General features: G+C 46.1%; 1 protein-coding gene across 1 annotated transcript; it reads right to left on the reverse strand.

Annotated features, from left to right (window-relative positions):
• Positions 1–5,186: 5,186 nt before the first annotated feature.
• LOC122405122 (carcinine transporter-like) lies at positions 5,187–6,728 on the reverse strand. Its single transcript, XM_043409634.1, has 4 exons — positions 6,659–6,728; positions 6,102–6,472; positions 5,527–5,969; positions 5,187–5,388 (listed from the first exon to the last, which is right to left on the reverse strand). Exons 1-4 carry the CDS (start codon positions 6,726–6,728, stop codon positions 5,187–5,189), a joined length of 1,086 nt encoding a protein of 361 aa, XP_043265569.1.
• Positions 6,729–16,133: the final 9,405 nt, after the last annotated feature.

Consider the following 16,133-nt stretch of genomic DNA (forward strand, 5'->3'; position numbering starts at 1 on the left):
CCTGCGTGCATGCAAATGGCTTTGCGTCGCTGATAAACCATTAATCAAGCTCTCTAAAAATAAGCGTGCTCTTTGCCAAGAGCGCGGCGGCTTCGTCGATGTTTGCCCAAGGAATCCAATGAATTTCGCTCCCGAGTCGAAGTTATCGATATTGGAAAAATGAGATGTCTCGATATCAAATTTCTTTAGCACCAGTTAATTATTCAATAATTTACAAGGTCTTTAAAAGTAAAAGTACGACTCAAGTCATGTTTCGTAATCGACGCTTTCACATTTACTCGATGGAAACTCTAAAGTCTCGTGAGTTTTTGTTATACATAGTATCGTAGATAATATTTGTTATGTTTTAAAAATATTTTAAATAAGTTTCACTTTTGTCAATCTGCGAGTCTGTGATCATGTTTCGCTATTAGCACAGAACGTAAAACTTGATAATACGATTGAATATCGCGTTTGCTAATAACCTCGTGCCGCACGAAGCCGTAAAATAAAAAAGGGGAAAGAGCACCGTAAAAGACTCCCCCGTGATTTGGTGGCTGGTAGTCCGTTTCGGAGCCATAGCCTGTGCAAACAAACGATTTCAAAGTATCTCGTTGCGGAGGTACGGGCGAAAAAGAAACCGTGGAAGCGGAGGGCACACGTGCGGATAGGATAGCCGACTTTCCGGGCAATTTGCGTCGATAAAACCGAACGCTGCTGCCGGCTACCATTCCGAAGACGCATTCTGAAACGAGTCGAAGCCGCCGCGGCAAACCGGCAATTTTCACCTCGCAGGCCGGAGCGATCATCTTCTCCTCCGCCTCGAACGATCCTCCGGTTCGCGCGCGATTGCTCGCTCGCCAACTACTGTTTGTTTAGCAGGCCACTCCGCCCAGCGAAACTGCCTCTTCAAGATTTTCGCAATTTCCTCGTACGTACCGGGGCTCGCCTTTCCGTCGATCCTCCGCCGCGAGATGCAGTTTTTCTCCGCCGTCGGTCGTTTATTGTCTTTCCTGTTGCCGCGGTACGGTTCTTTCGTCGAAGGGAAAAGAATAGAGCTGCCGGATCGACCTCGAAACTCCAAGATTGCCGGGCGAAATTGCCAGCGCGCAATTCCGTTCGCCGTTTTACTGCCTCCGACATTCCGATTTTTCGTTGCCGCGCACCGTTCGCCAAAATGGAGGATCGACGGTTTCCGGTACTTCGATTCCAGGGCAAACGCCGGGATTCGAAGACGTGGCTCGATGTGAAACTCGACCGAGACCGGCTCCCGTGGGCTCCTGGAGCAACTCCGCGTTCTTTTTCCGTTTTCTTCCTGGTCGAAACGCTTCTTCCGTGTGAGAAGAATTTAGTTGCTAACAGTTTACGCGTCGGATTCCAGGGGCTCCGGCATCGAGCTCGAGTGAGAAATCTAACAGAAACTTTTTCTCCAGCATCAGAGTTGTTCTATATATAGTTGTTCCTATTTGTATACGTGTACTATGTTGAGAATAATACGCGATCTAAGTTATAATATGTACGCGGATATACATACATATACATATATATATAGAATGGGAGATTCTAGAGGCCAATATAAGACAAAAATCAAGAATATCAATTTGGTGATTGAGGCTTTAAAGAGGCTAAAAGTTATTAAAAAATAACATTAAAAAATTTCGAACCGTTCTGGAAAAATTATTTTTGGTTGCGGGGGTCAATTGCAATCATTTTTGGTGAATACACATACCCTTGAAATCCTATGTACTTTCAAGAAAAAAATTCAGTAAGTGCCTAAATTTCTATAGTTTTTTTGACAATTAAAATTTCCCATAAATTTCTGGTCTTTCGAGAGAACTCTGTTAGGTTTCACAATTATTATTCTGAACCTAAGAGCAACGGAACACAATTTACCCAAAATGCGACCAAAGGAGAAATGTGAAAGGCGTTTCGCTCCGGGCCGATTTTCCTCGCCCACGGGTCATTAGGGTGAAACCGTGGAGAAAGGTCGAAGGGCGATAACGACAAAGTACGACGGATAACGAACACGACGACTCTGCCCTCCACGGAACTTTTACAGCTCGCGGTCCTTTTACGAGACCTTCTTGGAGAACGCGCCGCGCAATAAAACAGTCGACGTATGTCTGCAACGGGGGGGTGGGTATCTCGTTCCACCCTTCCCGATTTTCCAGCGCTCTCGCTGCAACGCCCATCGTCGGCCACCGGGCCCGATTACGTTCGTTACATTTTCGCCTTTTACGATTTTCCAGCTGGTTTGCATTTCACAAAACCGCCCCCTTCCGACGTTCGTCCGCTCCACCCTCGCCCGCCATTCCGCATCCCTGCAGACGGATTTTTCCACGGCGCCGCGCACGTACTTACAGAGTCGCTCGAAAAGGATTCCATTTTCTCAAATAATCCCGAAAACGCGATAGAAAGCTCGTAAAAGCGGCCAGGCAATCTCGCATTTACGAGCGACGCTCGTTCGCGCTGTCAACGCTCGACCGTTCCGCCTTGAAATACGGAAAACTTCTCCGTGCTCGCCTTGGCCCGCCAGGAACTCGAGGACGACGGTTTCCGGGGGTCGTCGCGACGCGGATCTTTCGTTAAATTCTTGGTTTAATTTCAAACTTTCGTATTACTCGATATTAAAGAAAATTACATATTAAATTTGAAGCCTCAATGGGAGGTCGAGCAATTATCAAATTAATACAGATCGATGTAAATGATTATAAATAAACAATAATAGAATCCCCCACGAATAAGTAGTAAAAATAGAAAATGGCCACCGAGGAAGCGTTATGAAACGAGGCCGAAGTTCCACATTTTCCGCATGAATGGCGAACGTGGGTGTGCCCGGTCATTATGGGTCCATTAGTCGTGTCGAGTGACGAGGCATGAATTTGTCTCGAGTTTCCTTCGGTAAACTGAAGAAGCGGCTTCACCAAAGAACCCGTTTTACCCCCCTGATGGAACGAAATTTCCCCAAGATCGAGTAACGGTGCTAAAACTCCCGAACACGAAACAGACGATTTGTTCCCCGTGAAATTAGATACGATCGGGACGTGTGAAAATTTTAAAAAGACGACGATCGACGATGGGGATTCGAAACAGTAGCCTGGAATGATTTGAGAATTCTAAATAGAACGGTAAAAAGTTTTGTACGGCGAATTTGCAACGGGACTCGAGTTTATTACCCTCTTTGACCGTGTTCTTTTCTTAGTCAACCACCCACGGCGCGAGGCAACGTCTCTGAAACAAGAAGAAAAGACCGTCGCCGCGTGGATTTATGTGTTTTCAGAGAAAAGGAAACGAAATTCGAGTTTGGGAACGTGTCGCCGCTAAACGGGACCACGTGTCGGGCTTCTGTTGTCGCTAATTTCGACAATTAACTAAACGTCGCTCTGAAACCGCCTCCTCCCTATTTAATTGTTATTAATTGCACTCGTGCCTTTGTCATTTACAAACCAAGACAGCAGGAATTCTTTAGAACACTGTTCCGTAACAAAAAATCATCTTATTTAAATAAAATATTCCATATTGAAACTCAGTATCACTGAAACACCATTTTCTAGTACCGTTTATTTACCCAATAGAAAGCATAATTTGTACTAAATGCTCCCTTTGGTTAGATATTAACAGACAATTAGGAATCCTCCTTTAACTCAACGATTATTCTAAATTGATCCATGCACTGTATCAGTGGAATTCCAGAACTATAAACTATTTTCTCGCTTGTTTTGTCTGAGTCTTTGGGCCTGAATCCTTGTTTTTGTCTGGTTCTTTGGGCCTTCTCCTGAGCATTTTGAGGTACTCGAAGGGCGAGACGACCATTAACGAACTGCTAGGATCGGACGTGATGAAACCGTTCGCCCTTCTTAGGGCTATGGATTCCAGCCTTCTCCTGTTGCCCAGATATCCGGAAACCATGCTGCTGCGCAGTATCGCCGGTCGTGAGGCTGGACGTTTCGCGTGTAGATGGTGTCCCTCCAGCTCCACGGGCTCCTTTTTCGCGAACGGATTTGTCCAGAATTTTTGGTCGATCCCGAATAGTTCTCCTTCCTTGTTCGAAACAAATAAAACTCGCTGAACAGGGAATCATAATAATTTCAAATTGTAGAAGCTTTCCTCCAATCTCGTATTAAAAATAAACCCTGCCCTATTTAAACGTTTCCACGGTCAAGTATGCTTTCGCCAAAGATGGCGAATTTACCAACAACGTCTGCGGCAACTGTTCCATCAGAGTCTCCGGCAGAAACAGACAAATGGCCCCGGCGAAAAAGCTACTAATCCCCAGAATGATCATCGGCAGGTTGTGCATGACCCTGTTGGAGTAGGCGATGAAGGGGCTGAAGATCGTCGTGACGTATCCCATGATGTGGATGAAAGCCACCCCTTCTGCCCGGATCACCGTGGGCAGCAGCTCGGCCGCGTATTGCATGGCGATGTTCGAGGCCACGTTGATGAAGAATCTGCTGCACAACGCAAGCGTGGCGAAACCGACGCCCAGAGCCATGCTGGACGCGCACAGGCTGAACACACCAGAGATGATCACCGAGCCGAACAGCATCCATCGACGACCCAGAATGTCGAGGGTGTAGGTGATCAGTACCATGGCTGGCAACTCTGTCGCCGAACCGACGGTGAAAGTCGTGAACAGATCCATGCCCAGGCTGTTCAAACACCTGATGTGGCCGTCGTAGACCATCTGAATCATGCCCCAGGACACCGTCAGCAACAGCATCATCTTTCTGCGAACGGTCGTGAATCGTGTAGGTGGCCAGCAGGGGGACACACGCTCAATAGTTCTCTCACAAGCTCTCGATCGATCACCTATTCCTATATATGTATACTCTGAGTCTATGGGGAAGGCAATGTCGTCTAATGTGGTTCTATACTCTGTTTCGATACGTTTCGAATCTAAACACTACGAATAATCAGCGTGCCTAGACATCAAGTCGTTTCTCTATGGTACTTGCGAGAGAGGTGCAAGTTGAGCGTAGTCCTCTGGTGGCGATCGCAAGAAGTATCGTTACAAACGATTTTAAGCTCGATATGAACCCCTAGATCAATGGTTTTTAATGTTCACTATGCAGTTTGTAACGTAAACAAGACGTAAGTGTCACTTAAGTGCATCTCAAATAGTATCGTTACGTGTGTTTATCGTGACTATAAAAAACAGCTGTGCAACGAATGGAACCTAGGTTAAAATAGACATTTGCGTCGCGTTAAGTCCTGGAATACCTCAGGCGTTTGGTCCTGAAGAGGTCGAGTATGGTGTGGCTTTCCGCAGCTAATGCTTCCGAAGTTTGGATAGAATCGCTGAGGAACTCCTCATAGACATCCCGCGGTATCTCTTCGTCGTTCACCTTCTCGATCTTGGTGATGATCTTCAAAGCTTTCTCGAGCTTGCCCACGCTGATCAGCCACCTTCCACCAGAAAGAATTTAGCATAGATGCAAACGAAGAGTCTTAGAAACGCTGCTAGGTGCTTCAAAAGTATTAAAAAGGAGCAGACTTCCTAAAAATCTCTGCACCCAAGATTGAAAAGGGTCCAAAGAAGGGTACCTGACGCTTTCGGGAAGAAGGAACGGCGCGGCGACGACAGAGGCCAATGGAATGGACGTCACCAACGCGAGATTCCTCCAATTGGCGATCCCGTGGGCCATCCACGGCAAACACACGCCGCCGACGGTGAAGAATATTCCGTAGGACATGTTCGCCGTCCAGGTGCGCCATCTTGGACCAACGTACTCTAGAACGAGTATGTAAGCGAGCACAAAGATGTTGTCGTAAGCCAATCCGACGATGAACCTGCAGATGCAGAACTGCGGGAAATTGGTGATGTACACTGTGGTGAAGCCGCCAATGAATCCTAATATGTTTGTGCTGACTAGAGCCGGTATTCGGCCAAATTTGTCGGCCAGCCAGCCGAACACCAGACCTCCGCAAACCGAGCCCACGAAGAAGACACTCAGGGCGAGCGTTTCTTTGTAATCTTCGTCGCAAACCTGGAAAATGGAAGCAGAAATGATATAAAAAAACAGAGAAACTCTAGTAAAATATTATTTTAAAAATTAGCAAGAAAAGGTAAATCGAGAAGGTTGAGAAAGGCGGAGAAAGTGAATCGATAGTTGGGTTACCCAATTATTTTCCGCGGCGACGGACATGTAAGGCACGCCGGACAAGCTGAGCTTATATTCCCAGGCTTTGCATTTCTTCAACGGCCAGTTTTCGTCGGGTTTGTTCGCGGCGAGCGCCTGCTTCACAGGCAAATCGTATATCCAGCATCTCGAGTAGGATAACTGATGGCCCTCGTAAGGGACCACTTTCGAGCTGGGTATCATGATCTTCTTTAATCTCTCCACGGACACCCCCTCGACCCGCGGAAGTCTGCACCAGTACTCATTCGGCAGGATGGTGAGAAACGATTGCGTGAAGTACACGAAGATCAGGAACAAGCAGAACACCGTCAGTAGGCCGAAAAGGTACCTTTGATACGTGCCGAATTCGCCTAATAAGAGGACGCGATTCACAGATAATTGAGTATCGAACTGTCTACGTGAGATTTAAATCAAAATTCGCGCCGTAATTAGTCGCGGATAATTTCGTAAACGTGATTGCAAAAGTACAATTTTAGGGTTCGATTAAATCCATTTAGAATTTTTAAGATTAGGTTAGGAGGATTTAGTATACTTGCCCAAATAAATCAACACATCGTCCAGGGTCACTGCTTCGTTCGCCTGCACGAAAAGCTGAGTAGCTTTCATCACGATCTTAATAAGTATATATGTATATCTGTGTGTATAGTTCCCTTGATACAAAATTCTGACAAGTCGAGTGTGTAGCGTACAATTCGAAGTTGTCTGAATCGTCGAGAAATTGCGTCTGCTCGAATTTAATCGACTATCGACGTCTTTGTAAGATGGTCGTTCGAGGAAACAGGAAATTGTTTTTAAAGTTCTTCGTTTCCGTCCTGAAATTCAGATTTTTAAATCGTAGAGATGTGCTTAACAATTTCGAGAAAATAGCTGGTCTTTGTCATCCCCAATTGACTCGCGTTGCGAGAAAACCATCCCTCTTTTGCACCCTCGAAACGCAGAGGCCAGACTACAATTTTGGTCGATGATAAAGGGATTGTTTCTAATCTTGGACGGGAGTTACACCCCAACGATTTGGCCCCAAGAAGAATGGGAGTTGATGAAAGCCTTGGCTGTAGATGGGAGCCAATCAGAGCCGCCGTTTAGCTAATGTATGTAACACGACCCGAGGGACGATTCGATGCGATTCTGCGCCTGTTTCGTGCTCCTCGCTGCGCCAAGGGGACGGTGACACCTTGCCCTCGCTTCACCCCGTCTCGTTTCATCGTTAGACCTCGGGGGTGGCACACCCTTCTCAGCGATGGCCACTGCATGCACACATTTTGCAAGTTTCGATTCCTTTTTTCAAACAGATCACTGAATATAAATTTCCAAATTGTCGATCGTATAAAAGTACCAAAAATAAGGGTTGAAAATTTCGTAGAAAATGTCTTCTAGGTATTTTGAATATTTCATGACGTAGTATTCAGTGATGGTAGAATTTGTTTAGAATATTTTTAGCAATTTTTTGCTCGACGCGTCTCGAGGCCATCGCTAACCCCTACCCTGGCTGAATTCCAATTTACAGGGACAAGTAATCCGACGATTTACATAACTCCATGGTAACGGTATCACTCTCCCTCTCGAAGAATCGAGACCCCGCCTTTTCGGGCTCGTAGAAGGATCACTAGGGGGTGGATTTCTCCGGAGAATATAAATGGTCGTAATTTAAGGTTTTTTTCACGTCGAGGACAGCTTCTTCACCTGGAACCTCGCGATGATATAACTCGTACGCAATTTCGGGTCGAGTTGTAACTTGAAAGAATTTTTTAATCATTAGAATCTCAAGGTGTCGTGAAATTGCCTTTGTTTTGTGTGAAATAAAAGCCAAGGGTTGTTACGACGTATTCCATCCTTTAACTTTATTAGATAACACCATAAATACTTTCTATAAATGTAATTTATTTCGTAAAGTTCAGATTTTATATAACATACGACCATCGGTGAAATAGTAATCAGAAATTAATGGAGGGACGTTGGATCGATCGACGATAATGAATATCGTCGGTGTTGGCAACATTTTCTTTCCGCCGTTTAATTTCTTCAAATGAGTTGACTTTTCGCCGCAATCGACGCTGCTTTCGTTTCATTTCGCCAGAATTAACTCTCTTGCCGGTGACGTAATTCGCGTTAAGTTTCCTCGTTTTTCGGATCGATCCGACGACGAATCAGGGCGCAGTTAGCTAATGCGGGCTTGTGTTGGCACAGCCCCCGAGGGGGTGGCTCGCCAATCCACCGGCGTAGTTAGGGGTGGATCGTGCCCGTGGCAACGATCCAGCGCGCAACACTTGATCAGAATTTTCTCTGACGATCCGCGCGTTGAAAAATTAAAATCTTCCCTGAAAAAATGCTGCCCGGGCACGCCGTCGGATTAATTAAATTTAAATAGAAATTAATCTGTGCTTATTAAAATCGAGCAAATCCGAACGAAAAAATTCGTCTGTACTTCGGATTGATTAAATTTAAATAGAAATTACTCTGTATCTATTTTCCGCGAGGCTTTTCCTATTTTTCTTCCCCGGTTTTGTCAAATTTCCAAACTCGGTTCTCTCCTCGATTTTCAACGTTGTTTATTTACCCTTGCAATTTCTAGCGGAGATAGGTTTTTGTCGAGTACAAAATTGCAAAATTTGAGCGTGTGCGTTAATAAAAGTAAAAAGGAAGGATTCGAGACCAACGTCTTCTCGCGCCCTCTCGGTTCCAGGGATCGATACCACCCCCGATCGTCAAAATCGCTGAAACGTTAATGGTCCAGTCCGTCAAGGGTTCGTGGCCATCGCCAAGATCGTCTAGTTTTTTCCTCCCCCCGTCACGGGTTCTCCCGTTTAAAGGCGAAAACTCCGCGACGTTAGGGGCACTAATTTCCGGGGGCCGGGTGTGGCTTTTGCCGCAATTAATTTCCCGGGAATCCAATTAATTCCTCGCCGCCGGCCAATGAACTAACGTTGTTTGCCGAAGAAAACGTTGTCGCCCGTCGATCGTCGGTGGTTGAAACAAGGGGGTGGGATAGTGGAAGAAGGTGGTACGCGGGAGGGGGAGGGTGAGGAGCGTAGACGACCGTGGAAGTTCGTCGAGGAGAGAGAGAGGGCGGGGGCGCAGATAAAATTACATTATCGCCTAAAGCGTCCTCGACGGTGGAGAAAGGGAGAGGGGAGGGAGAAAACCGGGGTGAAAATCACGTCCCGTAATTCCCGGGCATTAAGGTAAACGTCCAAGTTGCAGGGCGCAGGTTCGGTCGCCATGGAAACTGACACTCTTCCCACCACCGGTCCCTTTCAATCGATAACTTATGAAACCACCCTGCCACCCTTGCGCCACACACACCCCCCCTCCTTACCCTCGCGACCCTCCTTCCGGATGCTGGAGCAGGCTTTCTGCGATGGCGAACCTCGCCGATGGAAAACATTTTTATCTGGACGCAAATTTCGAACGCAACTGTTTTTAGTTTTAGAAATTCTGAGAAACGGTGGGAGATTTACTAAAAATATCTATTTTAATTTGAAGGGGTAGAATGTTAGTAATAGTTTTAATTGTTCGAGGGTTAACATCGTTCACAAATCTTACAAAATTCCTTCGACAAATTGTGCTAGTAATACAATAATTTCAAAATCTGATTTATAATTTTGTATTTATTCAGGAAGAGGAGATAAATTCTGTAGTAAATAGATCTGTATAAAAATTGTTGTAAATTAGGCAAGTTTATACGGTGGAAATTCAGGGGTTGGAACGCGAAAGTGAATCCATCTCCGCGGCGGAACTTGTTTAATTCTTCGTGACGAACGATCGTCGACATTAAATGCGAGCGTTCTAACCACCGGGCCACCATTTGTCGGCCGGTAATGCGTGCGATCGATTAATTAAATCCGGCCAACCGGCGACGCGACGGTATCGTGCCTGGAATCATCCCCTAAACGCCGGGCCAATCGGAGCGAGGTTACGAGGGGTTAGCCTCATCGACCCTTCGACGAGCAGGCTCGATTATCGTATCCTTAAATTGGGATTTTATTAAGTGCTCTCGAATATCTCCTTAAGTGCTCCCTCAAATTTTACAGTTTTTAAGCGAATTTCACGTCGATTAATTACTCTCTACAAAGATTTTATTTTGAAGTGATCCACCATGTATATGTTATGATATCATTTCCCCAAAAGCTGTATTTTTGCTACAATTTTTAAGTTATCGAGGCGAAATTCTATAAAAGTATAGATAGAGATGAAACGCTCATTACCCCGAAATAGCAAAACAATAATCGATCCTCTTTCGCGTGATTTATCGTTCGAATTGTAGTCTGGACCGAAACGATTTCTAATTGACGCGTCTCCCCACTCCTACGCCCGGTCCTGTAGCCACTCCCACTCCAGTCAGTGACTCTCAGCCGCGCAATTCTCGTTACGAGCGACGTCTATCGCGAGATTGAGGCGTCAGGTTTATAGCGTTCGGCGCTGGAATAGCTACGAGCCTCGCGGAACGCGAAATAAGACGCGTCGCGGGGGCGGCGAGGGGATGGAGGATGAACAAAGAGGAGAAAGGGGGAGGGGAGGAGAACGAGCGGGGGCTGGTGCGTGGTCCGGGTTATATGCAGTTCGGAGAATTTTAACAAGACGGCCTCGCGTCGCCCTGGGCGAGGAATCCCCTAACGAGAAAGGGCACTTCTCCCCTCGAAAATAATGAAGTCTTCAAGCCGCGTTCCCACAGTCTCCCCGAGGGTGCAACGTTGCACTTTTAACTGCAACTCGGCCCGCCGTAGATCCGTCTTTGTTCGCCGGCTGACGCGCGTTCGAGTCACCGGCGAATCGCGAAAAATCGTACGGGAATTGGACGTTCAATTTGTTCCAGTCTTTGTTGCTGGTTCCGTGGCCTTTGAACGTTATTTGTCAGTCTGCTTAAGAGACGATTCAGGGTGGCACGGCTCATCGGTTCTTTGCTCCGAGGTGGACGGACTAGGTCGGGATAAATTGGCCATACCGAGAGAAAACAAACTTTTTTATTTCCTCTGCCAGAAATATTTTTCATCGTAACAATCTGACACGTTTCGGTAGTAAAAAATATAAAATAATTTTGCACTCGGTAATTTCGCTATCTTGTCCGACCAGAGTCGCGTTGAATATTATTGGATCGATAAAATATTTATGGAATGAAATTGTGAAGGGTTGCAAAGGGTTTCGAAATGTACATTTTCCCATCTTTTCGACGCGAATAAGGAAGTGGGCAACGAACAGTCGGGATGGTCGATAGGGAATCTAAAGCGGTCGAGCAACGAGCACGACTTAATTCGACGTGATGTCGGGTTAATCCGGGTAACCTTTAGCGGACGAGTCGTGATTTAAGACGATGATTGGCGTCGGCTAATTGGCAGCCTTGTCTTCCACCAGAGAAACAGTGATAAATATACCATAATTCCGGCGGGAAGAATGCCAGAAGGGGTGGGAGAGAGGCGACGAGCGAGGCGGAACAGAGACGGGCGAGAAAGGCGAGGCTCGTTTTCATTAAGTTCGCCTAAACAGCCATCAATTTCGCCCGATGAAAGTCGACCCGTCGCTATTGAACACGCGTTTTCGCGCCATTTGTATGGATATTCGTCGTAGGATCCACGCGTCGGCTAATTAAATCAGTCGGGAATTCCTGGTATTTATCGAGACTTCATGTAAATCAGCCCGGCTCGCCGCGAAAACCATTTCTTTAACGATCCGGTCGCACGCCAGAATCGTTATTTTCACTTTCAGCTTTCGCACGCTCGAGAAATTAAATAAAATTCAACGTTGCCGACGAATAATACGAAATTTTGTAATTTCGAACTAGGGGATCGAGAAATTGTTGCAAAAATACGTCTAAAATTTTCACGCTTAAACCAATCGTCCGGGCGTGTCATTTTTTTCCAAGGGGGGGTAGAGGGGTGGGGCGACGAAAAAATTAAAAAAAACAAACAGGCGTAAAATCGTTTCGCCGATTTATTGCGTCCCCCCTCTCCGCGTGTCCGGCGATATCGGGACGACCGGTGAAAAACGAGGCGCCGAAAATGAAAAAGCGACGAAAATAGGAGCACGTGAAACGAGGGGGCGGGCCTGGAATGAATTTTAATTCGGCACGCGCGAAATAACAAACAAAAGAGAGCCGCCGAAACTTAAACCAAACAAGCCGATTGGATATTGACTGCACCGTCGGCGCCGCTCCGATCGAATCGATCCGCTCGATCCCGGCGAAATCGATTGGGATTTGGTCGTTAAAACGACGCCAGGACCATTTTTTCACCTCTCCTTCTCTCTCTCTCTCTCTCTCTCTCGTCTTTGCCTCAAGTTTGTTTTCTTCGTCCTGTTTCGAATCGACGTTCGACGGATCGTTTTTCACGCGCTGGCTCGGTTAACATATTTACTTTTATTTTACATTTTATATTCTTCTTTTACATGTTTTATACGCGTCCTTTAAAAGACTGATAAGCTTCATTTTTAATTTTGCGTTTGCCTCTACTATGATGAAAGTCATTGCAATAGAGTATGTTTCATACTAAGATTTACGTACAATTAACCCCTTCAAGGGGGTCATCGAGTCTCATATATTAAAATCAACATATTTTTACACCCACGAAGTATTCTTTCTCGACTCCTTGTACGAACAAATTTAAACAAAATGAAACACCTTAGGAAAATTATTTGGAATTAAATCGTACGTTAAGGGGTTAACAAGGTGTACCTCTCCTATTTTACATATTTATTTACAAAGCAAATGGAAATTATTTGCCGTTCCAGAGTGCATCGTGCACATCGGAGTAAGATGAGAATCAAGGATGTTTCTAGTAACAGTACAGACGAGTTGAAAGACGCGACCGCGAGTAAATAAAAGTGAACTTTTGTTGTACCAGACACGCCGTCGAATACTTTTCAGCGTTGACGTATATTATCGGTAAATCATTGACTCTAAAATATCACTCGCGCATATTTCATCATTAGACCCGAGGGGGTTAATAAGCAGAACGTCATTCGTTGTCGCAATTTGCCTCCGCGAACAGTGATCGTGGTTTACAGTTCGTTTGTGGCCGTCCCTGGAAAACGAGTGAGTTTTTCGAAAAGATTTCCCAGCCGGGGAAATTAAAAATAAACGGGGGAGGAGCCGACGGCTGCGAAGAAGCGCCAGAGAAGACGGGGAGGGTAGCGAAATCCTGTAGATCGTAGGAGCGAGAGAGAGGGCACGGGGACCGTGAAGGGGGGGAGTAAAGCGAGCAGCAAACATTATAATAAATCAGCGGAACTCTGACGTGAATGTAAAATTGCCGGAACCGATCTGGTCGTGTATAACACGAGGGGGTAGGAAGGGCTGGAAACTCGACTGTGGATCGACGGGGTGGAGGGGGGGTACACGGCTGGAAACGATGGCCCATTGTGAGAGTTATTTGTCATGCTGCCTACGAATCTATGGGGTTCGACGATAGCCGAGGATCCGTGCCGGGCTCGTTCCTATTGGCCGATTATCGATGGTTATAGCCTGTACTAAGCGCCATATGTAAAGAAAGGGGGGAATCATCCGTTGACCGGAGGAAAAGGGGATCCCCTCGTGTTCCTCTTTCATCATCCTTCAACGTCTCCCGTTTCTAGATGGAGTTCTTCCACAGACGATACCTGTCGACTACCGCCACTACCATTTCCCCCTCCCCCCTTTTTCCCCCGCGTTACGAAACTCGCCGGTTCGGGATGGAAATGGTTCTCTCGTTCGCGTTTGTCCGGACGAAAGTTCGAGACCGTTTGACACGATACTCGGAGAAAGATGATGGACGATCCTTTCGAATGATATCGCTTTCACCGATCAACTGGTAGACACGGTCTTCCCTGGAATTACGCGTGTAATGAGATCGGTGCAATTAATTTGAATCGTCGGACTTCGAGCTTTTGGTCCGGGTTTTCACATTTGTGTCGACGTTTATAATTCATCCTGATTCTCGTGGTCACAGATTGTTTTCTATTTAATAGCTAAAGGGTTAATCCCATTTTTCAGGAATTGATCTTCCAATCTTCGAATATTTCCACGGTTCTAAAATTCTCAATTTCCAATGTCCCCTCATAGTTGTCCCCGATCTACTAAAAGTCAGACTCCTTGGTACGATGGGGGGGAGGGACACGATTTCTTTGGAGCGTCGGGGGTCCTGTAACGGGGCTGGACTCCCGATAAACAAGACAATTTCGCGGCAGGACGTCCCCGGGAATCGATAAATCCGAGCGGTCGGTCGCGATCTATCGATTAGAGGGACTCCGGGCGGGGCTCGCCATCTTGAAAGCGTTTGCCACCAAACGATTGAATGTGTCCCCAAGCGGACATCCTGCGGCCCGATCCTCCTCGAGGCCACTCGACCGGCCCTCCTTCGTCCTGCCGCGGGAATTGAAACACACCGTGAACAAGGCGACAATTCTATTTTCCGCGCCCGGTAAAAATCTTTACGGCGAATCGGGTCCGGGAAATGGGATGGCTTATCCGCTTTTTTCCACCGTTTCGTTTTTTCCTCGCCCCTTTCCTCACCGATCCTCGCGCGATGCTCGAACCGGGGGTGGAAAAAATCAATTTCCTAAAAAAGACCTGACAATTTTTTTCTTTCTCCAAACCAGCGACCAAAAATACCCTACAAATTTATACACAACAAATTGTGAACTAAAAGTTGCTTCTAAAAATTGTTTTTTTAAAGCTTTTCCAGTAAAAGTAATGTATAATCTCGAATACAAACTATCGTATCGTACGAAAAAGAAATTTCCAGCTATTAATGACGCCCACAGTTTGCATATTTAGATATATTTCACAAATAAAAATGATCGATCATGCAAGATGAAATTTTCGACTGGGTTGGGAAGGGGTAATGGCTGTTCGCGGAAGAAAATTTAAAAGTCCTTCCCGTCTCGAAGGAGGAGCGATAAACACCGAGGCGATTTGCGCCGGAAATAAAAAGGGAAATAAATTCGAGGGGGCGTTGTTTTCTCGCGACCCGCCATTTCCCGCAGACGATGCTAACTAAATAACCGGTGGTTCTCCAACGGGGATGGTCCCGTAAAAGAAGCGATTCGTTTGACCTTGGATACGGCGCGACCGGATTGCCGCGATGAAAGCGACGCGGCAATTTCCGATTTACCGACAACAATTCTATTTTCCAGCGGTCGGAACGCGGGAGGATAAAAATCTTTATGGCGGATCGAGCCCCGGAAAATGGGATCCTGTATCTTCTCCAGCTTTTCCGCCACGAACCTTCCGCGCTCGAATTCCTTCGACCCTCCCTGGCTTTCGCCGGGGGTCGCCATTTCCGTCGGGGATGCTGCAAATAGAATAGAAACTTTCCGATAATTTTCTTGTTCCGCGTCGATGGCTGCGGGGAACCTTCTTTCGCGGAAACGATTTTTATTTCCCTCGAAAGGGGAATTAATCGATACACGTTTATTCTATTTTATTAGCGCGGTCAAAGGTGTCGAAATATTAAGCCTCCACTGAAAAATTTTCCAATATCCAAAAACAAAATTCTCTTTTTAGAAAATCACCTGTTCCCTTTAATATATTCCTTGGAATTTCTTTTTAACTATGTACAAATTAAATGTGTTTAATATTTTATTTATATTACTGTTATACATACGTGAAATCGATCCAATGCGTTGGCCTAATTCTAATCCTACCCTCGAGATACCTGACGGCTAGCAACCGGGTTTCTAATTGCATAAAAGAAAGAAACAAGCTCAATGGAACTATAAATTTACATGCTGGGAAATGGATTCCAGCTCGTGCGATCGTATTTTTCGCCGAGGCGGCAATAAATACCGCAAAAGCGACTATAAAATTCTATTTGTCAAGCGACGCTCTGCTCGGGGTTGACCGGCTGTCACCGGAATACGAACCTTGTATTCCGAGTATCGTTCTCCCGTTTAGAATCTGGAACGCGTTGAGAAACTGCGGCGAGGAATCGTGCCACGGTCGAGACCGTATCCCGCGTTTGTGCGTACGATCGGAATATCGTTTTGCAAAAATTTGCATCGAATCTGGGTCTCTCGACTCCACGACTCCAGATAAGTACGATAAAC

Source organism: Colletes gigas, unplaced genomic scaffold (genome assembly GCF_013123115.1).
Source record: "Colletes gigas isolate AHSC1104 unplaced genomic scaffold, ASM1312311v1 Colletes_gigas_Sc00004, whole genome shotgun sequence".
NCBI classification, from domain to species: Eukaryota; Metazoa; Arthropoda; class Insecta; order Hymenoptera; family Colletidae; genus Colletes; species Colletes gigas.